Here is a 23233-nt window from a genome sequence, read left to right as displayed (position 1 = left end):
AATGAGCAGAGAATTTTTTTTAGGTTTGAAATTATTGGAGGAAGCTACGACGATTTTCAGATGTGATTGATCTGTTATGATATTATTATGATGACGATGTGTATTATGCTGTTGAGGTATGTTTATGATCAATAAGCTGATGTTATATGAGGAATTTGATTATGCTACGTATTTATTAAGATGAAATATTGAAGAAGTGTCGATGAATATGTATATGTGTAATAAGGTAAGGAATAATGAGTAGTGGTTAGGGACTTTGGTTTGTGAAAAAGGATGTTGGAAACCAAGAATCGTATTTTAAGAGTTATGAAATGTGTGTATATGCAAAAATTTTTTGGACACTTATATTTACAGGATTTTGTTTTTACAGATATGTAACACAAATTCTAGACTTGTGAAATTTTTTATATGAGACTGTCACTGTATTGCAAACTGGTGTCATAAATATTTCGGTAAGAAAGCCAAGTGACCTTGACGTAATGCGTCTTGAGTGGCCAGCTGTGCCAGACGCCTGGAGAAAAAGCCATTAGTGTTTGCCTTTTCAGAGGCACAGGTGGAAAAAAAAATAACAAAACAAAAAAAAGGGCCATTGTCCTCGCTATTGACATTCCTTTGTAGAAAGCATTGCAAATACGATATGCTCAAACTTGAAAACATATGATAACACTGTGGAGCTCTTAATTTATTATATTTACTGAAATGTCTAATGAAATGACAAGAAATATTTTATGTCTTTACACCTGATTATGACTACTGTCTTTCTAGTTAGATTTTTTTTACTACCTTATGAAATGCCATATAGCTAATGAATGATGTTTCATGCCTTCCTTTGTACATATTTGCTCATTTTCTTTAATATCTAGTTTCTAGCTGCACTGCAGCATTGGTTATTACAAAATTTAATAGACGTACTAGTATCACTATTTTCTGTCTACAGACCCAGTAAAGAATACGTTTATGATATGCTTTCTTAGAAAAGAGCACAAATAGACATTTCCCTTCACAGGAATTGAATAAATAATTTTTTTTAATGACTTGGTAACTTTCTTGCAGAGTAAGTTTTTGTGATGCATCACTCTAGTGTTAAGATGTAACATAGGTATTAGACATGACCATTTTTTGTGTAATATTTTTTCTGCTTGAGCTTTGTCATGTTTAGGTATAAGTTATTTCATTTGCTGCTGCTGTTTGCCAGGCATAGTGTTACTGAATTTGACTTTGTATTACTCTGTTAAGCCAGTTTTACTACTGATTTATTTTTATTGTTTGCTGCACATTGCCTTACATTAGTTGTAATATTGCAATTGCTCTCCTAATTTATTTTAGTGCTGCTTGCTTTGCCAATTTGAATTTTTCATTGCTGTTTGTGCTAATTTGTTATTTACTGCTGCATTGCCTCATCCCTTGATATATATATATATATCTGAGCTCAGTAGATTTAAGTTAGCTTAAGAGGGGGTAGGCTACATAAGAGAACGAGTTGTGATGAATTGGAAGAAATGCATGAGAAGCTATAAGAAAATGGTTTGGCCAAAAAAGTAGTGTACAGTGGAGAAAAACTATTTTTGAAAGAGGATGTGAACAGAATACAGAAAGCAGGCTTACATAGGACTTTTTGAGAATAATGATGAACGAAGGGAGATCTCCATGCAAAATACTGCAGTAAAACAAACCCTGTCCTTTCCTTTTGTCTTATCCCTCTATGTGTTTGTGTACCCTTGTGTATTTGTGTTTTTCCTTTCTTAATGTGTTTAGCTAATAAGAGTTATGTTGTAGAATTTTTCTGATATGTTATTTTCTTTGTAAAGATGTTTAGACATTATTTAATCTGTTCTGTTTTGTTGCTCATATGTGAAGTTTATGTTTCAAAAGTTATTCTGATCTTTATGTATGAACTTATGTCATAATTCTTGTAACACTGATGTATATGTTTATTTCGATACTTTTGTAAAGCCTGTACTACAAGTGTTATCTGTATTGTTATGTTCTTTAATGATGTATTTTGTACCTTTGTAATTGTATTCTTATGTTATAAAATTGTAATTGACACCAGTTCATCAAATTAAGTAACTTGTAAGTTCCATTTCACTGCACACGTTTCTGTTGGTCATAGTATATGGACAATATGTGAGAAGTAGGGACTGATAGTGTTTGCACGTGTGTTAAAAGTTCAGCAAGGGACTGGATAACAGCATTGCTGGTTCTAAGGACAATTCCAAAAACTTTGTGAGTGCACAAGTGGTGGTTATGGACTTGCTATATTGTCTGCAAGACCCTTCGATGGTGATTGTTGACGTGCACAGTCGCAGCAGATGGCTGGTGGCCATCTCTACAAGGACTACAGTGCGTCTACACCTTTGATGATCCATCAATACCATTATTTCTACAAGGACTGCAGTGGGTCTGCACCTCTGGTGGCCCACCAATACCATACTCTCTACCAGGACTACAGCGGGTCTACTCTGTGATGACCTACCTACCAACATTCTTCAAAACTTCGACTGAGTCTGCGGTGGGTTTGCTCTGTTGTGGCCCATTACCTGTCTGCATGTTAAGAGTCAGCACTGTCTTTTCGTTGGGAGGACAACACTACTTCTTCAAGACTGCATAGAAATCCACTACTTCTGCGTGCATTTTCTTCTACTGCTCAGACTTTGAGAAAAATACTGATATTTTACTGTGATGAACGATCAGTACTGTCTTTATGGACTGTGAGGAAATTTTAGCTTTTGACCAACATTGTATCAATAAGTGTGTGCATTTGATTTCTTTGTTATTGTAATTATGAAAAATTTTATCAAATCATTATTGGCCACTGCCCAAAACAATTTGTAAAATTTTTTGTGGGGAGCATGGGGGCTATGTAAGTAGGCTGTTTAGGTTCTCTTATTGGTAACGCCACGTAACACTCTGTATGAAACATCACTGGCTGTGCTGTGTGCTGTCTGTGGCTAGTTTGCATTGTTGGCTGCCATTGTAGTGTTGGGCAGATGGATGTGAACAGCGCGTAGCGTTGCGCAGTTGGAGGTGAGCCGCCAGCAGTGGTGGATGTGGGGAGAGAGATGGCCGAGTTTTGAAATTTGTAAGACTGGATGTCATGAACTGCTATATACATTATGACTTCTGAACACTATTGAGGTAAATACATTGTTTGTTCTCTATCAAAATCTTTCATTTGCTAACTATGCCTATCAGTAGTTAGTGCCTTCAGTAGTTTGAATCTTTTATTTAGCTGGCAGTAGTGGCGCTCGCTGTATTGCAGTAGTTCGAGTAACGAAGATTTTTGGTGAGGTAAGTGGTTGGTGAAAGGTATAGGTTAATATTAGTCAGGGCCATTCTTTTGTAGGGATTATTGGAAGTCAGATTGCGTTGCGCTAAAAAATATTGTGTGTGAGTTTAAGCACAGTCATGTATAATTTTTCTAAGGGGACGTTTCAACCTTCTGGATTACTCTAAAAGAACTCTTCTCGTACCTCCCGGCGCTTTCCAAATACAAACACACAAAAAGCTTTCCATCTCCCCGGTTCCCAGGAGTCCTGAAGATAGACGTTGACTGTGGATATTGTATCACAGGCACAGTCCCCCTGACTTTTCAGAGATGTCACTAAACCCGCCGAAAGATGTAGACAGCAATACATGAGCAGCGCCTATGAGACAGAGGAAGTCCGACGGTCGATCAGCTCCAGTCACTCCACCAGGAAGGAGGTACACGGCTTGTGTTGTATGTAGTTCAACCATGCATAGACTGTCAATACCGCAATTCGATCGCGTCGGCATTATCACTCTGTGCCAGGAAGGGCTCTCAACAAGGGAAGTGTCCAGGCGTCTCGAGCTGAACTAAAGCGATGTTGTTGTGACATGAACTGTTGATGACATGCGTCGCTCAGGCCGCCCAAGTGCTACTACTGCAGTGGATGAACGCTACCTACGGATGACTCGGAGGAACCCTCACACTAACGCCACCATGTTGAATAACGCTTTTTGTGCAGCCACACGACGTCGTGTTCAAACTGTGTTCCATAGGCTGCATGATGCGCAACTTCACTCCTGATTTCCGTGGCGAGGTACATCTTTACAATCTCGACACCATGCAGCGCAGTACAGATTTGCCGAATAACATGCCGAAGGGACCGCTTAGGTCTGGCATGACTTTCTTCATTGGTGAGTCGCATATGCCTTCAACCAGACAATCGTCCGAGACGTGTTTGGAGGCATACCGGCCTAGCTGAAAGCCTTAGACACACTGTCCAGCGAGTGGAGCAAAGTGGAGGAATCTGCTGTTTTGGGATGGCATTATGCAGGGCCGACGTACACCGCTGGTGGCCATGGAAGTCGCAGTAACGGCTGTAAGATAGGTGAATGCCATACTCCGACCGATAGTGCTACCATATCGGCAGTATATTGGCGAGGCATTCGTCTTCATGGACGACAATTCGCGCCTCCATCGTGCACATCTTGTAAATAACTTTCTTCAGCATATCGACTTCGTTCGACTAGAGTGGCCAGCATGTTCTCCAGTCATGAAGCCTATCGAACATAACTGGGATACAGTGAAGGCTTTCACGACCGGATGGTACCGTTGTTGATAATTCTTCGGGGTTATATGGCCGTGGTCCATGGAATACTTCTATTCCTAACGTTTCATCCAATACTACGTTGGATATCCTCAGAGGTATGGCTGGTCCTGTTGAGTCCTGCCGACTGACGAGTCGGGTGTCGGAGAGCGGGTTAATAGCGAGGAGAGTGGGCGCGGTCTAGCTTGCACATAGTAGCAAGTGGATGATGTTGCCATGGGTAACCCGTAGAGCCCTGTGATTGCCAATTTTTACATGGAGAAATTTGAACAATTAGCGTTGAATAAAGCAAATAAGAAACCATGTTGTTGGTATCGTTATGTAGACGACACATTCGTGGTTTGGACACACGGTAAAAAAGCCTTAGACGAATTTTTGATTATCTTAATTGCATAAACTCTAAAATTCAGTTTACCATTGAAGTGGAAAAAGACCAGACTATTTCGTTTCTCGATGTGTTAGTCATGCGACTGACCGATGGCAGTCTAAAACAAAGTGTTTCGGAAGAGAACATATACTGATAGATACTTACATAAGAACTCCATCACTCACAACAAAAAAGAGGTGTCATCGAAAGTTTAGTGGACAGGGCGAAACGGATTTGTACGCCGGAACATCTGGATGCGGAACTGAATCATCTGAAACAGGCGTTCGAAAAGAATGGGTACTCAAAGAAAGATATTAATAGAGTTTGAAGACCTAATTACAGCAGGCCAAAGGACAAGGATGGTACAGAACAATGGAAGAACACGGTGTCCCTACCTTTAATTAGTAAGGTTACAGATCGAATCAGCAAAATTTTGCTGAAACAAAGTGAAACCGGTATTCAAACCTACAAGAAAAATAGGACAAGTACTTCGTTCTGTTAAAGATAGAAGACCACCATTATCATCTAGCGGTGTGTATAAAATTCCGTGTACCTGTGGCAGGGTCTATAATGGTATTACAAAAACAAGTGTGAATACGAGGGTAAAGGAGCATAAAAGTCTTTGCCGACTGGGTAAAATAGATAAATCGGCCGTTGCGGAACATGCACATCAGTCCGCTAACCATGTAGTTAAGTTTTCTGAAACTACAGTTTTAAGTGCTACCACGAATTATTATCCACGACTGTATAGAGAGGCTATTGAAATTTGTAAACATGAAGATAATTTTAATAGAAAGGAAGAGGCCTTGAAATTGAGCGAGATATGGACAGTGGCGTTACAGAATCGATAAGTGATTTTTATCTATGACGGACTATTATCGATAGTTACATTTTATCTTTGACTAGTTTTCTCTCTACTACTATGTGCAAGCTAGACCACGCGCACGCTCCTCGGTATTTAGGCCGCTCTCCGACGCCCGACTCGTCAGTCGGCAGGACTCAACAGGAGCAGCCATACCTCTGAGGATGTCCAACGTAGTATTGGACGAAACGCTAGGAATAGAAGTAGTCCATGGACCACGGCCATATAACCCGGAAGAATTATGAACAACAATACCTGGGATAGATTGAAAAGAGCTGTTTATGGACGACGTGACGAACCAACCACTCTGAGGGCTCTACGCCGAATCGCCGTTGAGGTGTGGGACAATCTAGACCAACAGTGCCTTGATGAACTTGTGGATAGTACGCCAAGACGAGTACAGGCGTCCATCAGTGCAAGAGGACGTGCTGCTAGTAGAGATACCAGTGTGTACAGCAGTGTGGACCATCACCTCTGAAGGTCTCGTTGTATGGTGGTACAACATGCAATGTGTGTTTTAATGCGCAATAAAAATGGCTGAAATGATGTCTATGCTGATCTCTATTCTAATTTTCTGTACAGGCTCCGAGGTGATGCAAAACTTTTGTTGGTGTGTGTGTATATCTCCTCATCTTTTGATTCTTGAACAGCGTATTCAGTATTACTAGTTGAAGTAATCGATACTAGTTTTAATGTTTAACTCGATACGATCATACAACCGAATCTTTACGGCGCAAAATATGAAAATGCGATTTAGTTTCCTACAGGCAGTGCTAAGCCAAGTTTACCCAGGCCAACGTGCTATGTAGCAATCAGAATGAAAAAGAGAGTTAATACTGGAAGTAATTTAGCAAACCACAGTTGGTGTTTCTTCACCTCGCTCGAGTAACAAGCCTGAATTGTTAATTCAGCAACATGACCTCACTGAGGAGGGATTATAGCTTTAGTCTCACACTATAACACAGTGCCACAAAATCAAGAAAATGTTCGACAAGAAAACCCAATTAGATGGAGGGGAACATGAAGCTGAAGCATTGGAAGAAATTGTTGTGACCCCACAAAATGTGGACATGTGCTGGCATCTCCAGTAAGACATAATATCATTGCCACAAATGGACTGCAATAAATACTCACACATCAAAGGCCATACGCCAGTCAGTTACAGAGCACCAGGTATAACTCAGCCTTTGTGTTATGCCGTGTGCCATTTGACAGGTGACTTCTTCATTCTTCAACTGATCCCTGCCTGATCTACGAAACCTGGTGGCTGTGAGCTGGTCACATCTTCTGCTGATATGATGAGTTGGGGACTTCCACCTCAGACATGCTGAGAGCTGAAATGATGGTGTTTGGTGCATAATCAACCTGCCACTATATCCGGGAGGTGGCCGAAATTCTGATCGCCCTGACTTGCATTTGTGAGTAGACACCAGTATCCACAGCCTACCTACGGTGGAGAGGCCATCCTGTAATTCAGCAGTATCATCTACGCCCCCATGCAAAACTGTTGGAGTTCACTCAGGCACACCACTTTGATGTTCATGAGAGTGCCCTAGTATCACACAAACATATCACATCATTCTTAATGCAGAGAAATCTTCCAGTGTGACTTCAGTCCTACCCGAAAGGAGTGTTACAATTCTCTTATTTACAAATAAATGAAGCATGTAGATAAAGTCGGAACCTCCATGAGGCGGACTGTAACGGATACTGCTGTATAAAGAGGACGTGGTGCTACAAAATAGTAACGAAATGCTGGAAGTGCTGTTAAGTATACTGTCACGATTAATTGAGTTTTTTTACCAATAACATTTACTTAACTCAGAAAACACACAACTATAACAGATCTCTCCTTAGAGCACCTCCGTAAAATACTTTTGGGTCCTGATCTCTAATAAAAATGCCTTAAAACACTTGCAGTGAGCCAAAAAATAATGTCGTATAAAAGAAACAAGATGAATCCTCCTACAAATGTAAAACAAAGCTCCAAAACCAATTATTAGTACCAAATATTTAAGGCGGAATGTCATAATAAAAAAACAAAATCATGTAATAGGTTCAGGAATTATGAAGGCTAGCTTCCCTCAAGTTCGGTGGTTACTGGTTTGTATTCCAGACAACCTTGCTCAATGTTTGCTGCTATTAACCATCCATCTTGTTCCATTACAGAATCGGACTAGTTACTAAACAATCTAACATCATCGAAAAATATAGTGCACATCAACAATAATCACTATTTAAAAAGTTAATTATTATTTATTTATTTATTCTGCAGATTGCACAATATTAACTAGAAAACTAAGATAGGCCATACATTCACATTTTTGTTTATATCAATAAATGTATGTCTTTATCTATGCGTCATTCATCCCTGGTACAAGTAAACATGTACAAAAAGATGTTAATTGTACAAAAATGATACTAGTGCAATTATTTTCTACCTAAAAACAGTACAGTAAAAAACACTTAACCAGTTTCTCATTGTTCATAATAATATTAATGCTACAGATTCTGTTCCGTTTACGTTCACTTGATAGGATGCACCTAAACTGTTCATGTTGGTTTCCACTGCTGGGTGCTCTCTCGTACTACACTAGTCAACTCAGAACTTTATCTGAAACAGTTCATTATTATGCACAAGACAACGACATGCTTCCAACAGCCGTTTACGTGAATTTAAACAGTGATTCACTGCGGCCAGTTTCATCTAACCAACCAGTTGCAACAGTTGACAGCGAGCTCTAACTGTAGCTGTAGCTAACGACGGCAGAATTAGCAAAACATGAGGTTAGAATAACTGATGGGAGTACTATCTTTCTTGGCGCATTCTAATCATATTTACGTGCGGGACACGCCATAATATGCCGTGACCAAAGAGTCACAAATCACAGCCAAACCAATACACTCAACATCAAGGAGCCACACGTCTTGAACACCAAGTGTTTACTGTGTCCAGTAGCACAGTGGCCCGCCTTAAGTGCTGCCGGCCGCCGCATCGCACTCCCAATTCTCCTGTATCTGGTACCAAATTTTAAAATATTCACTAACGTCTCCTGACAATTACACTGCAATGCTCCTGTACGCAACACGCAACTCACCTCGTCTTGCGACTGCAACTGCGTGACCAACATCATGCTAACATAATTCGAAATAAATACTGCGGTCCGTGCAGAGCTCAATGCGTGGTAATAACTACTGATGCTACTACTCGAATATTTTCTTTTTTGTATTGGCATTGAATGATTAGGAGCGGTTTCGTCAAAAAGCCTTAAGCGATGTTAAAAAAATGAAACGAACCAAAAAAACTTTTAATTTACAATATTCTCAAGATGAAGATTAATACATTGACAAACTTTACTAAGATCTTTCTTTTCTTTGAACAGTTTAAAAACTTTAATTGTATCACGATGTCTATAATTAATAATCACATATCTGGCAACAAAAAATATACAGAAATTAGTCTCAATGTAAGCGTACCCAGATGTGACAAAATCCCTCCAGTGTGCAAGCAAGCAACAATTTACGTGCAGCAAAACGGCAAATTACCAAAAATCGTCAATCAGTATCAGAATCTCCTCCGACGATACTACACGGTCAGCGCAAGCTGCGACCTGTCCTCATGCGTGCCTTCTCTCCACGTCAGGGTGCGTCCGACTACACTAAACACCACTTATCTCGCTACTTCTTGCTATAATAATATCTCAAATTCAGAGTTTGCGTATGCCCGCAACAGCAGAATCAGTTGCCAACTTTCCAAAAAATACGAACGTCCAACTTTCGGAAGTAGAACGACTACAGATTAACCGTACGAAAGCCACAGACACTAAAAGAATCGTCAGGAATTATAGCCTAGCCAAAAGTATAGGTTCCAGAATATCTCTTCGATCGATACTAGAATGCTGTTCCATAATATGAGATCATTGCCTGGTGGAATGAATTGAGGGCATACAAAAGCTCTATGTGCGAAGAGCAAGGTTCGTGTTAAAGCATGACGGAGTTAAACTGGAGGTAGATGCTACAAGAAAGGCATTTCACATCAAGGTATGGGATGAAAAAATGTCCAGGGACGAAGTTTCTCGAAGAGTCGGAACATATCACTTCCTCCTGAGGATATCTCAAGAAGCGTACGTTTGAACAACAAACCTTTTATTAAAATCGGGTACCACAAGAACCGGAGGATTGGCTATCACTGCCTTAATATGCCCAAAGGAAGCCTCCTGGGTGGGTCCCCATTCAAAACGCGCGCCCTGATTTAACGGTGCCGCCAACTGAGCAAAATTGGGAGCGAACACCTAAAATAATTTGCTATGCTTATGAATTTAGCAATTCCCAGCTTATTAGTAGGTGGAGGCAAAGCCCGTAAGGCTTTAGTTTGCTCTTGGTCAATGCGAATACTCTGACCCGACACTATATGACTTAAGAAAGATACCTGCTGCATTCTGGTTCTAGCGTCATCTTACTAGGCTTAACGGTCAGCCTGGCTCCCTGTAATCTCAAAAGAACTTGCTGGATATGCTCCAAATGATCCTCGAACGACTATAGATAACCAAGTCGTCCAAATAATTATCACACAGACTAACTTCAAGTCGCCAAGGATATTATCCAACAAACGAGTAAGCACAGCCGCTCCAGTTGCTAGTCCAAAATGAACTCTGTTGAACTGAAACAAGTTCTAGTTAGAACACAATGCGGTAATATATCTACATTCTGCAGCCAACGGAATCTGATAATAGGCCTGATTCAAATCAAGGAAGGTAAACCAATTAGCGCAGGCATACCAAGTGAAATAATTATGAACATCAGGTAGGGGTACCCATTCAAGGACAACCTCGGTGTTTAAACGGTGGTAGTCAACCACAGGTCTGAAATCACGTCTCTGATCTTAAGGTACAAGTTATATTGGGGAAGCATAAGCAGATGTAGAAGGCCTCATTACTCCTTGTTGGAGAATCTGAGATATCTTAGGCTTGAGTATCTTCACCTTAGGGAGTGAGAGGCGGTGCGGGAACTGCCATAGCAGAATATTGTCGGACAGAGGGATATGATAATCAAGAACGTTAGTAACATCCAAGTTATCACTAAGGAGCTGGGAAAAACTGCAACAAATCGTGTAATTGAGAAGCCTGATGGGGCAAGACATGGGCCACACCAAACTTGTTAGCTACGGCCTCAAGGGCCGACGCCGCAACAGTTCGATGAACACTAAGTTTAGCGCATTCGCCAAGGCCAAACTTCTCTCCAGGAGCGAATTTAAAGAAAAGAATGTGTCCGGAATAATCTAAGACTAACCCGGTTTTATTGATGAAATCACCCCAAAATTAGATTAATGGGTAGTTTCTTAAACAAAGCTAAAGACAGACCAGGAAAAGTCGCCGACCGATATCCTCCCCCGGAGCCAACCATACAGAAACAACACTTGGCCATTGGTCACAACATCTCTGCACCAGCGAAGGGACCAACCGAAGTTTCGTGAGATGCCCAAATTCCAAAAATCACTGAGGCTCAATAATGAAAAAGAACTACCAGAACTCAAAAGGGCACAAACCATCTCGCCACCTACCCAAGATCAAACGTAAGGCAAGGGGTGATGAAGAAGCGACCACCCGAGTACGCCAATGTCTAAAACCTCGAATCCGAGTTCGCGGCGCAACACGGCGTCATCTGTTGGTTCTGGGTGCACGAGGCTGAACACAAGAGCGCAGCAAATGAGCCGCACTGCTGCACCTGAAACAACGCCAGTGTTCTTTTTTGATAACTTCTGCGGATGTAGATACTGTGTAATCAGCGCCGACGTCCCGCCCCTTAACTTCGCGGTAATGCGGATGCTGCTATGATCACGTCACGGACCTCTTCCCAGATTGAAGGCTGCGTAAGGAAGACAAAATGCGACTTATCCGCCGCACACATTCCCCTACGAACGATTGAGACCAATTCTTGTTCAGGTAAATCAATTAGCAAGGCCAAAGAGGCTGTCTGAACTCTATCGACATACTGATGTAACTGCTTCTCACCCCGCTGCACATCCCTAATGTAACGACACTCAAGCCGTTTACGAACCCCGGTGGTCAACCTAACTACGAGCTCCCTTAATTGATGCAGGGAAAACCCTTCCGCCGTGGCTCATGAGAGAAGGTTCTGCAACTCGCCTGTAGCTAACTGGTGCAATAATGACAAAATTACTTTGTGCTCAACATGAAAGGCGGCCGTGTGTTGTTCTAGGAGAACCAATAATCACAATAATTTTTCCGCCTCATCAAGTCGCTCCACAACCAGTTCAGTAATATCTCGGAGAAATAGGCCATAGGATTAGGCAACTTGGAAAACACAACATATAACTTGACAGCGGATGTAACAGTACCACCCCCACTCTTTCCCTGACAGCGCAAGTCCCTGTCTTCAACCTTCCTCCCATCCAACTCCAAACACGTAAGCTTAAACTAATGCGCTCACCAAAGTTCCCAACTCAATGGTTAATTTTTTGTGATAAATTTTAACGTGCTTAAATCCACTATCCGATTAGTTAAATGCATTAACTGTGCACTCACGCTATCCAGCTGACTGTTATAAGGTTGGGTTCCCTCCAAAAGACAAATAGTGTCCTCAAGGCCTTTAATAGCCTCAAACAAAAATTCAGTTGCCGCTTCTCTCTCAACCACCACCGCCGGCATGACGTCAACCGGTTGAAGAATGGCAGCGTGCAAACGGTTTACCAATTCTGGAACACTGCCTCAACTGGTTGGCGCAATAATGCCAAGTCGTAAACAAGGTGGTCCTTTCTCAGCAGGCAGATCCCCGGACACTGTGACTGCCATTACGAAAAGCACCTGAAACAAGTAACAGCCAAAATAATATGGTGCCACACAACACAAACGAAATGAGTGTGAAAATGACAGGAACCAGAATGGCAAGCACAAGTGCAACCACGCTCTGCTACCACTGAGACGCCCTGCTTAACCTGCAGGACAAGACAGGTAGTTTAAGTTGTGGAAAGGGGCCAAAATAAGCGGTTGTCATTTACACACAAACATACAACCTTTTATTTAATCAAACACTACAAAAGCCAAGAAAAAAAATTTTTAGGAGAAGACACAGATTTAGTTTTGGAACGTAATTAGCGGCTGAATGCACCGTACAATCTGATGTATTAAGGGCAAGACTACTTTAATTAAAAACGGCTGAAAGCCAATAACTTAAAGCTCAAGTTAAATCAGAAATTTAAACGGCTAAGCCTTATCTTAAAACAGTTCCTTAATTAGGCTGAAGGCTCAAAGAATCTGACACTTTAAGAGCAAACAACTAAAATTCAAAATCGGCTTAACACGTAAGACTCAATAACATTATTTTTAAAAATGCCAAAGGCTTTACATAAAACAGTTCTTAAATTAGGCTGATGGCCCAAACCATCTAACACCTTAAAGGCAGAACAACTTTATTTCAAAATCGGCTGAGGGCCCCAAGAATCTAACACTTTAAGATCAAAACAACTTAAATTCAAAGCTGGCTGAAGGTCTAACACTTAATAGTCAATAACATTAATTTTAAAAATGCCATAAGCTTTACGTAAAACAGTTCTTAAATTAGGCTGAAGGCCCAAACCATCTGACACCTTAAGGGCAAAACAACCTTAATCTAAAAATCGGCTAGAAGCCATACAAGTACAAACAACAAGAACAAGAAAAGGCAGTACACCCAAGGCGGCTCAGAAGTTCCGAGGGTTGGCCTGGAATTCAAACACTAACGCTTGATTAGGTGAGGCAGGCAGTCGGCCCAAACATTGTCGATCCGACGACAACCCAACCGACAAACCGTCAACGGACCCACCGACAAGATAACCGACACTTCAACCGACCAGCACACAACAGGGAGTTCAATGGAACAACGTAGAAGGTATTGATTGGCCCCCACAACTAATCATACATTGAGCTGTAAAACTACACACCTTGCTGGACAGCGACAAAACGATCAGGAAAATACACTGCCTGAATTTACGTCAAAGGCCAGGGCAGGTAACCGGAACGTTAATGGTTATAAGGCAGAAGGTTCCGCTGGTGCACTTCAATTCAAATAACCAAGTAAAGTTAAACTCCACTGGCGGGTGGCTAAAATTTGCCAACTTGAAAACACTTTGCTGCTCGCAGGAATATCCCAACAGCTGCCAACGAACTCGAAACGGCGCAATGTGAACAGTCGTGAGATGCTGGTAGATTAAGTCAAAACTCAACTTTCATGTCCAGGATCGGTGAGCCACGAACCTCGTAGCAATGGGAACAGCACCACACACTCGGATACCGCATAGAGACCGACAGCGGGCATGTCAAACTACGTGCCGCAGAGATTTCCTCGCTGCTCCACACCAGCCGACCAACTACTCACACACAGCCCATTCAGAAACTATAAGCGCCAGTCCACAGATAGTCCAAGGTGCGAATATCGATACACACCGCTACTGCCACCAACGGAAAGAGAGGATAACAGTATCTACATCTACATGTACGGGATTACTCTGCTATTCACAATAAAGTGCCTGACAGTGGGTTCAATGAACCACCTTTAAGCTGTCTCTCTACCGTTCTACTCTCGAACGGCACGCGGGAAATATGAGCACTAAAATTTTTCTGTGCGAGCCCTGATTTCTCTTATTTTATCGTGATGATCACTTCTCCACATGTAGGTGGGTGCCAACGGAATGTTTTCGCAATCGGAGGAGAAAACCGGTGATTGAAATTTCATGAGAAGATCCCGTCGCAATGAAAAACGCCTTTGTTTTAACGACTGCCACTCCAATTCACGTATCATGTCTGTGACACTATCTCCCCTATTTCGCGATAATACGAAACGAGCTGCCCTTCTTTGTTCTTTTTCGATGTCATCCGCCAGTCCCACCTGATGCGGATCCCACACCGCACAGCAATACATCAGAATAGGGCGGACAAGTGTGGTGTAAGCAGTCTCTTTAGTAGACCTGTTGCACCTTCTAAGTGTTCTGCCAATGAATCGCAGTCTTTGGTTTGCATTACCCACAATATTATCTATGTGATCGTACTTATTTAGGTTATTTGTAATTGTAATCCCTAAGTATTTAGTTGATTTACAGCCTTCAGATTTGTGTGACTTACCGCAAATCGAAATTTAGCTGATTTCTTTTAGTACTCATGTGAATAACTTCACACTTTTCCGTATTCAGAATCAACTGCCACTTTTCGCACCATACAGATATCTTATTTAAATCATTTTGCAAGTCGTTTTGATCATCTGATGACTTTACAGGACGGCAAATGACAGCATCATCTGCAAACAATCTAAGACGGCTACTCAGATTGTCTCCTATGTCGTTAATATAGATCGGGAGCATAATCGCGATAACCACGCGAGACTAAACACAGAATAGCACCCAAGGTTTAATCCAACGCATAGCATGAGCCAGCCACGACTCAAACCTATCTTGTGCTGTCTCTGAGTACCTGTAAAATGTATCTGATAATCTTATCTGGCAAGGGATGTTCCGAGTGGTGATGAAAGCAGGTCCAATACAGAGTATGAGGGATACTCAGCTTCTACAAGAACTAAGTGGCCGGCATTCGCAATTTTCATTAGGAACGGACGCAAAAATTAGAAAACGTGTGAAAGAAGGATTTGTAGTCTGTGCTCTTATATTCAGTAGTTACATACCAAGTTCGCGAAACTACTGAGGTTGGGGATCAGGCTAAGTGGGCGGCAAATGCGGTCACAGGAGACGCAAGAAGATCTAGAGAAAGTCCTCAACACAACGGAAGCGAATATCTGAGGACAGTATGGTACTGGAATAAACAAGCGAAAATCTAAAGTGATGATATGCAATACTGAAGAAGAATATGAACCATTAAGAATAAGAATTTGATGAGAACAGTTAGAAGAGATAGAGGAATTTGCCTGTTAGGGAAGAAGGATTGGAAGGGACAAGATAAGCAGCAAGGTAATTGTGAGCAGAGTACAGCAGGCCAAAACTGCATTTCCTTTGATAAAGAACTTACTCACCAACAAGAACACTGGTGTGGGAATAGGGAAACGGATTATAAAAGTATTTGTTTATAGTGTGGTCCTATACTGGTGTGAAACTTGGACAACAGAAAAACAAGAGAGAAGACAGAAGCTCTAGAGATCTGGTCTTCGTACATCCATATTTAACTGTATGAAGGTGGGACGCAGATAGTATAATTTTTATTAAAAATGAAATTCCTCCAGCTGTACTTAAGATTTTTTATTTGCTTCGCTACTAGTTTCTGCGTTGCGTCAACGCCACCTTCAGGCCCGTACACTTTGCTGAAATCATTTGTATGTGGCTCAGTTTAGTAGTCCGCGGTCAGATCAACACGTGTCCCACATGGATGGCGGGCAGTAACTAGAGATTTGGTACTGCAGAAGGATGATGAACATCAGTTGGAAATTTACGAATTAAGTGGTACTAAGAAGACCATAGGAAACCAAATCTCTGTGGAGGCAGGTCTAAACTAGAAGACAGAAAAACATAGGATGCATTTTGAGACATAAGAACAACAGCAACAACAACTGGGGCAATAGTAGAAGGCGTTATTGAGGGAAATAATCGTCAGGGAAGACCAAGCGTGTCATACATGCAGCAGATTATGTTTTATGTGAGATGCGTTTCGAACGTGGAATGAAGGTGAAGGCGAACAGAAGAGGGGAACGGCCTACAGCTGCAAACTAATCTCAGGACTGAAAACTAAAGAGAGAGATAGATAGAGTGAGAGAGAGGGGGAGGGGTAGTATCCTCGCCACACCAGTAATGATTTACTGCTAATGTGCTGCATAGAATTACAATTCTGCATTTCCACGAAGTCTTTCAGTTCGTTAGCATCAAAATACTTGCGCTGACGCAAATTGTTTAGACCTGTGTTGGTACAACGCTACAGATAACGTACCGTGACGTACCAATTTTCTTTTGTATATTTCTGAAGCGGAAAGGAGTAAGGCAGGTACAAAAGCACACGCGTGCGAATTACAGAAGCACAGTGTTGAGGGCTCGGTTTTAATCTGCAATGCAAATAAGTGCTTGCGAAGCCGTCACCGCTGGAGAGTCTCCCTTCTGTCCTCGTCTGTCCGGTGTTTGCGCACTGGTCGCCTCAGGCGAGTGGTACTTTATTTTTATTTTAATTAAACTAGCTAAACAAATTCTCTGCCTCCGTAAGGCTGAGAATGAATGCAGCACCAGAAAGCTCTTGTTCACTGCCGAGTTTATTAATACTCTCATTTCACAACAGATTCCTCGTTAGACTTCCTTGTTAATAATAAGTAAATAACAAGGTAATACACAATGCGCCTTCGTCCACATTAATAATAACTTCACTGACATAGAGAAAGGGTAACGAAAGAACACAAACAAGACTGAAAGATAACACTAATGTGAAACACGACAACCCGTGCTACACTGTCTAACCTGTTCTATCCCTGGAGGTATGACCTGCTTTATAAGTACTCTGTCATGTTATCCATCAGCGGTGCTGGGGATGAAGGATCGTGAACCTCCATAGCAATTACTTCTGTGCAACAGTGGTTTTAACCTCCAACAAATGCCTTCTTCCGCATCCGACAGGAGGAGTGAATGAGGACGTCTCTGACTCGAAACTCCGTAGGTCTATCTGATTCTCTAACGCGATGGAAGCACCTCGTGTCGTTTACCTACTTTTTATAGCATTACTGTACAATTCACTGCTGCTGTCGCGTCCGTTATCCATGATGATAATGTTCCCCTTGGCCGTGTTGTTGGAATCCCTCGGAGGAGCACCGCTTCGTCTTTCTTATGGGTAACGTGTCGGGAATCGAGAGTAGCTTCAGTATTCACATGTACGGTTTGTAGGCTCCCTTCCCTGTTGATGCTGCCTTTCAGATTCCTCGTCTCTTGTAGACCATCATTCTTTATTACTTTTCAGTCTTAAGTAGTTGCAACAATATTATCCACTTCATCTCCTGCAACAAATTCGTCCTTGTATGTGTTCAGACCCAGTACAACAAAATATGGTGGAATGTGGTAATGCATAATCCTTGTTTATGCAGTGGGCTGGGGAGAGTAACGGTTCCTATGAAATGCTATTCCGGGACAACGATTTTCGAATGTAGTATGTATCGAAAAACACAGAGTAAAATTTTGCGTGATCTTCAAACATAACATTGGTCTCAACAATACTATGCTTAACGAAGTGAACAATGAACAGTGACTTAAAAAGGGTACAATGGTAACAGAGAATATCTATAAAAACCAAACAGCTTAATCAGTTGCTATCTTAATGTATGACTGATGGAAGTGCGGTGGTCTTCCTCTCAGCTCTGAGCCAGTTAACTATCTGACAATAATGCCGGCTATCTGTGCAGTGCTCCAGTCTTACCTCAAACTTCTTCTCTTCAAAAAAATTATAAGATATTCAAAATGTATATTCTTTTCGCCTTCCAGTACATACATCATTTGTTGCCCTACACAATCAGTCTTTCTTCCTCTAACAAAAAATGGCTCTGAGCACTATGGGACTTAACTTCTGAGGTCAACAGTCCCCTAGAACTTAGAACTACTTAAACCTAACTAACCTAAGGACATCACACACATCCATGCCCGAGGCAGGATTCGAACCTGCGACCGTAGCGGTCGCTCGGCTCCAGACTGTAGCGCCTAGAACCGCACGGCCACTACGGCCGGACTTCCTCTAACAGATACAATCACAGGTCAACACAGCACTACTCAATACGTCCATCAATATCCACATTTCAATTAAGAATGTACGGGACTGCGCAGAGGCAAAGACTGTACCACAATAAGACCAAAGATTGTTTAAAAGTAACGTAACTTGCTCTTTATTACGTGCACACTGATAAATAAAAAAAATCCAAATGACCTGACCACCTTACAAACATTCAGCCTTCTCCGAATAGAATTATGTGTAAGTGTTATTTAAGATAGGAATGGAACATACAAAACATGTTATAAATACAAAGAGAAAAATCACTTTACATAAATTGTGAGTTAAAGAACTACACGGAAAAAGTATTTACAAAATTCAAGAACATATTATAATGTCTCATGATGTTTATGAGAACGTTCTGCACGGGGCTACTTTGAAAGTTTATAGGTCACATTTTGTATAGTAGTAAGTAGTATTGGTGATCTACTTTGTTTTTGTAACACTCAAAAAGTAGGACTGAGTATATCACACAAGACCTACACAGTCACACATGGCAGTAGTAATTTGCACGATGAAAATAGGTTGATGAGTTCCCCTGTCAAAGCGACCAAACTTTCTTTAGGTAGTTACAATAATATCACTGTTGTGGGGAGTTATGTGGAAGCATCCACGGTGACACTATGTGCAGTGCTCAGCTGACAACCTCACACATGAACAGGCAATAAAATAAATAGTAGCATCTGCTTGATGCAGACTGTAGATCCATTGGTAACTCGAAAGCCATCTTGTGGTATCCAAGAGTTCCTTATGAAAGTCAGTTGCAGCTCGTATCGGTGAAGCATGCCGATATTTGGTATAAAGTATTTTAGCATATCATCAGAAGTATATTTCATCTGCTCTGGCAAGTCTCAATCATTTGTGGTGAATGTTCAATGAGTTACAATTTGTTACGTTTACAATATACAATTACCTTCATTAGGACAAGAGTACTAAGATTTTATGTAGTTGTACATAAGGAATGTACATGTAGTGTAATGGAAACACTACATTTATATATCCATAAAAACATTAAGAAAAAATGGCATCATGGTTTCACAATGAAGAATTACAGGAACATTAGACGAGTAAATCATGTGAAACAGTGTACACTAATAAGCATGGCAAGAAACAATTATTACATGTACAGAATGACCTACAGAAAATTCTAAATCTATTCAAATGAACAAATATATATGAACACAATAGTGTACAGAGTAAGTCAGAAACAGACATGTAACGATAGTGATCACACACAAGAAATGAACACATGAGGATAATGCTCACACACAGAGATTTGAACACAAAAATATAATTGGGAAAAACCTGAATCACGGAATAGCCAAGATTCGCATCAAAGAATACTTTATGCAGTCAATCAAATGTCAGTCTGTACCTCGTCGTCGTCGTCGTCGTCGTCGGCTGATACTCGTATCCGAGTTTTCATTTCTCTCCTGAGATTTCCTTTGTCACGGTTCAGGCGTGGAAGTGTCGTTGATGGCTTAGCAATCCAATCCTGGCGTGGAACAGGCGGCCACAGACATTACAGCTGATGGAAGGTGGAGGACGTGGCTGAGCCTGGAGGAGTTTACGTCTCTGGCGTTTGTCATTCTCCATTCTTCGACGTTCCAGCTCAAAGTTTTGAAGAGCATTTGAGGTAACTGAGCGCCAGCCACTTCGGTCTTCTGCTATTGTGGACCAGTTACTCGGATCGATGTTCAAGTTTTTCAGATTTTTCTTGTACTGATCCTTATAACGTTTGAGAGGGGCACCTCGTAACCTTTTACCTGTGCTCACTTCGCTGTACAGCATTTGGCGTGGAAGTCTGTCATTTTTCATCCGCTGGACATGTCCGACCCATCTGAGTTGATGCCCAATGATAAGAGCTTCCATGCTATGCATTTTTGCTTTCTCTAGAACAGCCGTGTTGGATATGAAGTCATCCCATTTCAGGTTCATGATATATCTTAGCTTCTGTTGGTTGAAGCGTTCTAGTTTCTTCAGATTGCAGCGATATAACGTCCAGGTTTCGCAACCATATAGCAGGGTGGAAATGACTACAGCTTTGTACACCATCAGTTTGGTGTACAGTGTTAGGTCTTTATTCAGGAAGACACGCTTTGTAAGACGACCAAATGCTACATGTGCAGCACGTAATCTATTCTCCACATCTTTTCCAGATGAGCAGTTGGATGACAGTATGCTTCCCAGGTAGAGGAAATGGTCCACTTGTTCCAAGAGTGTATCATAGATGGATATGCTGAAGTCAGGAACGGAGGAGCCAGGAGTTGGCTGCGCCATCACCTTTGTCTTTGGAATATTGATGGAGAGACCAAATCGTTCGTACGCCCTGCTGAAGGAATCAACTGACAGCTGCAACTCTGCAGGTGAATGAGCTGGAGAGGCATTGTCATCAGCATACTGCAGCTCTGTCACACGAGTGGTACTGGTGAACCTTTTTGAATGGAGTCTGGACTGGTTGAATAATCCTCCATCAAACCTGTACTTTAGTTCTATTCCTGCATTGTTTACGGTTGTCTCGTAAAGCATAGCTGCCAGATACAATGCAAATAATGTTGGTGCAAGAACGCATCCTTGTTTAAGCCCACTTGTTATTGGGAATTCACCAGTCATTTCATTCTGCCAGAGGACCTGTCCAGTCATATCAACGTGGAGAGCTTCAATCAGGTCAACAAAATGTTCAGGGCAGCCGAAGTGTTTTAAGACCATCCACATGGCTTCTCTGGGAACTGTATCAAAGGCCTTTTCTAGATCGTAGAAAACAAGTAGTAAAGGCTTTTGCTGTTCTCTGCACTTCTCCTGTAGTTGTCGTGCACAGAAGATCATGTCAATTGTCCCTCTTGAAGGTCGAAACCCGTATTGAGACTCAGGTAGTATAGTCTCTGAAAGTGTCTGGAGGCGATTTAAAAGGATTCTTGCAAAAAATTTTCCAGTGACAGAGAGTAGAGATATTCCCCGGTAGTTACCACAGACGCTTCTGTCGCCCTTTTTGAAGATGGTGACAATTGTGGAGTTCTTCAAGTCAGCTGGTACCTTGCGGGTTTCCCACTTTAATATAATAAGTGAGAAGAGTCTAGTTTTTAGAGGCAAGCCGCCACCCTCAATAAGCTCCATCGGGATGCTGTCAGGTCCAGGAGCCTTCCCAGGTTTCACACTCTTGAGTGCCTTGCAAAATTCTTGAAAAGTTGGAGGATCAGCCAGCCAGGGTTTTGGAGGGGGCTGTGGGACATTTTTGAGAAAATCTCCAGCGGCAGTAGAAGGGCTGTTTAACAGTGAGCTGAAGTGCTCTTTCCAACGATTTAAGATGTCCTGACTTTCAGTAAGAATGGTGGAGTTGTCAGCAGCTTTCAGTGCTCCTGATGAGGAGCGGATAGGTCCATACAGCTCTTTAATACCAGCGTAAAAGCCACGCAGGTTCCTTGCATCAGAAAGATTTTGGAGTTCTGTGGCTTTCTGTTGCCACCATTTGTTCTTGATTACTCGTATTTCACTTTGACATTTCTGCTTGAGTTCTTGAAAGTGTGCTTTCTTTTCTGCGCAGGATGGATACTGAGCAAGGGATAGGTAAGCATCCCGCTTTGCATTGATGATGGCTTGGATTTCTCCGTGGTTGTCATCAAACCAGTCACTTCTTTTCCGTGCACTACAACCAACAACATTCTCAGCAGTTTCTTTGATGATGTTCTTTAATGTGGTCCATTCTTGTTCGACGTCATCTGTGGTTGCTGGAGCTTTGTTAAGTTGTTCAGACAGTATGTCTTGGAAGTGTGAGCGAACGTTTTTGTTGTTCAGGTTGCTTATGTTGAATTTTCTGCGTGGTGGGTTTGAAAAGTGGGATCGTGGCTTGCGATACTTTGGTACTCTCAAACGGCTGACTAAAAGTCTATGGTCCGTCCAGCACTCATCGATGTTTAGTGCTGCTTTTGTGATGAGAATGTCTTTCTTGTCACGCTGTCGCGTAATAACGTAGTCTATAAGATGCCAATGTTTGGAGCGTGGGTGCATCCATGTGGTCTTATAGCGGTTACGCAAACGGAATTGGGTATTGGAGATGAAAAGCTCGTGCTCAGCACGTAGACCAAGAAGTAGCAACCCATTTGCATTGCAGTTTCCCACCCCTTGTTTACCCATGACATCTCTCCAAAAACGGTTGTCCCTTCCCACTCTGGCATTGAAATCACCAAGTAAAATTAATTTATCTTGAATGGGTATTTTAGAGAAAGTACTGTTCAGTTGGTGGTAGAACTGATTCTTTGTGTCTTCATCACTGTCTAAAGTAGGAGCATATGCAGAGACGAAGGTGATGAATCTGTCTGAACCAATGGGTACTCTAAGAGTCATCAGTCTTTCATTAATTGAGACAGGTGTAAGTCGAAGATCTTTCACTATTTTCGTTTTTACGGCAAATCCTGCATCATGGATGCGTGGTTCTCCTGCATCCTTTCCCTTCCAGAAGATGGTGTACCCTGAACGTACCTCACTAATGTGTCCCTCACCTGAGAGTCTTGTCTCACTCAAGGCAGCTATGTCTATATCTAGACGGGCTAGTTCTTGGGTGATAAGAGCGGTTCTTCTCTCTGGTCTGTAATTGTTCACGTCCAAGAGGGTCCTGACATTCCATGTCCCTATTGTCATAATCATTTCATTCTTCTTTTGTTTACGTCCGCAGTATAAGGAGTGACCTACTGGGTGCGGATTCCCAGCC

At 41.8% G+C, this 23233-nt stretch overlaps 1 protein-coding gene across 1 annotated transcript; it reads right to left on the bottom strand.

Annotated features, from left to right (window-relative positions):
• Positions 1 to 16959: 16959 nt before the first annotated feature.
• Positions 16960 to 22869, bottom strand: LOC124788957. The gene is made up of 2 exons (XM_047256246.1): positions 21578 to 22869; positions 16960 to 17026 (listed from the first exon to the last, which is right to left on the bottom strand). The coding sequence occupies exons 1-2, from the start codon at positions 22867 to 22869 to the stop codon at positions 16960 to 16962; spliced, it is 1359 nt and encodes a 452-aa protein (XP_047112202.1).
• Positions 22870 to 23233: the final 364 nt, after the last annotated feature.

This window comes from Schistocerca piceifrons, chromosome 3 (genome assembly GCF_021461385.2).
Source record: "Schistocerca piceifrons isolate TAMUIC-IGC-003096 chromosome 3, iqSchPice1.1, whole genome shotgun sequence".
Classification (NCBI taxonomy): domain Eukaryota; kingdom Metazoa; phylum Arthropoda; class Insecta; order Orthoptera; family Acrididae; genus Schistocerca; species Schistocerca piceifrons.
This window is presented reverse-complemented; position numbering and strand designations above follow the sequence as displayed.

What these genes read in the sequence shown, in the direction of transcription:
- LOC124788957 (XM_047256246.1), bottom strand. Translation starts at nt 22,869, where the DNA reads ATGACTCTTAGAGTACCCATTGGTTCAGACAGATTCATCACCTTCGTC. An exon ending in TTCTCACTTATTATATTAAA is followed by an intron (nt 17,027 to 21,577) that starts GTGGGAAACCCG and finishes TAAACTCGGCAG; the next exon opens with TGAACAAGAGCTTTCTGGTG.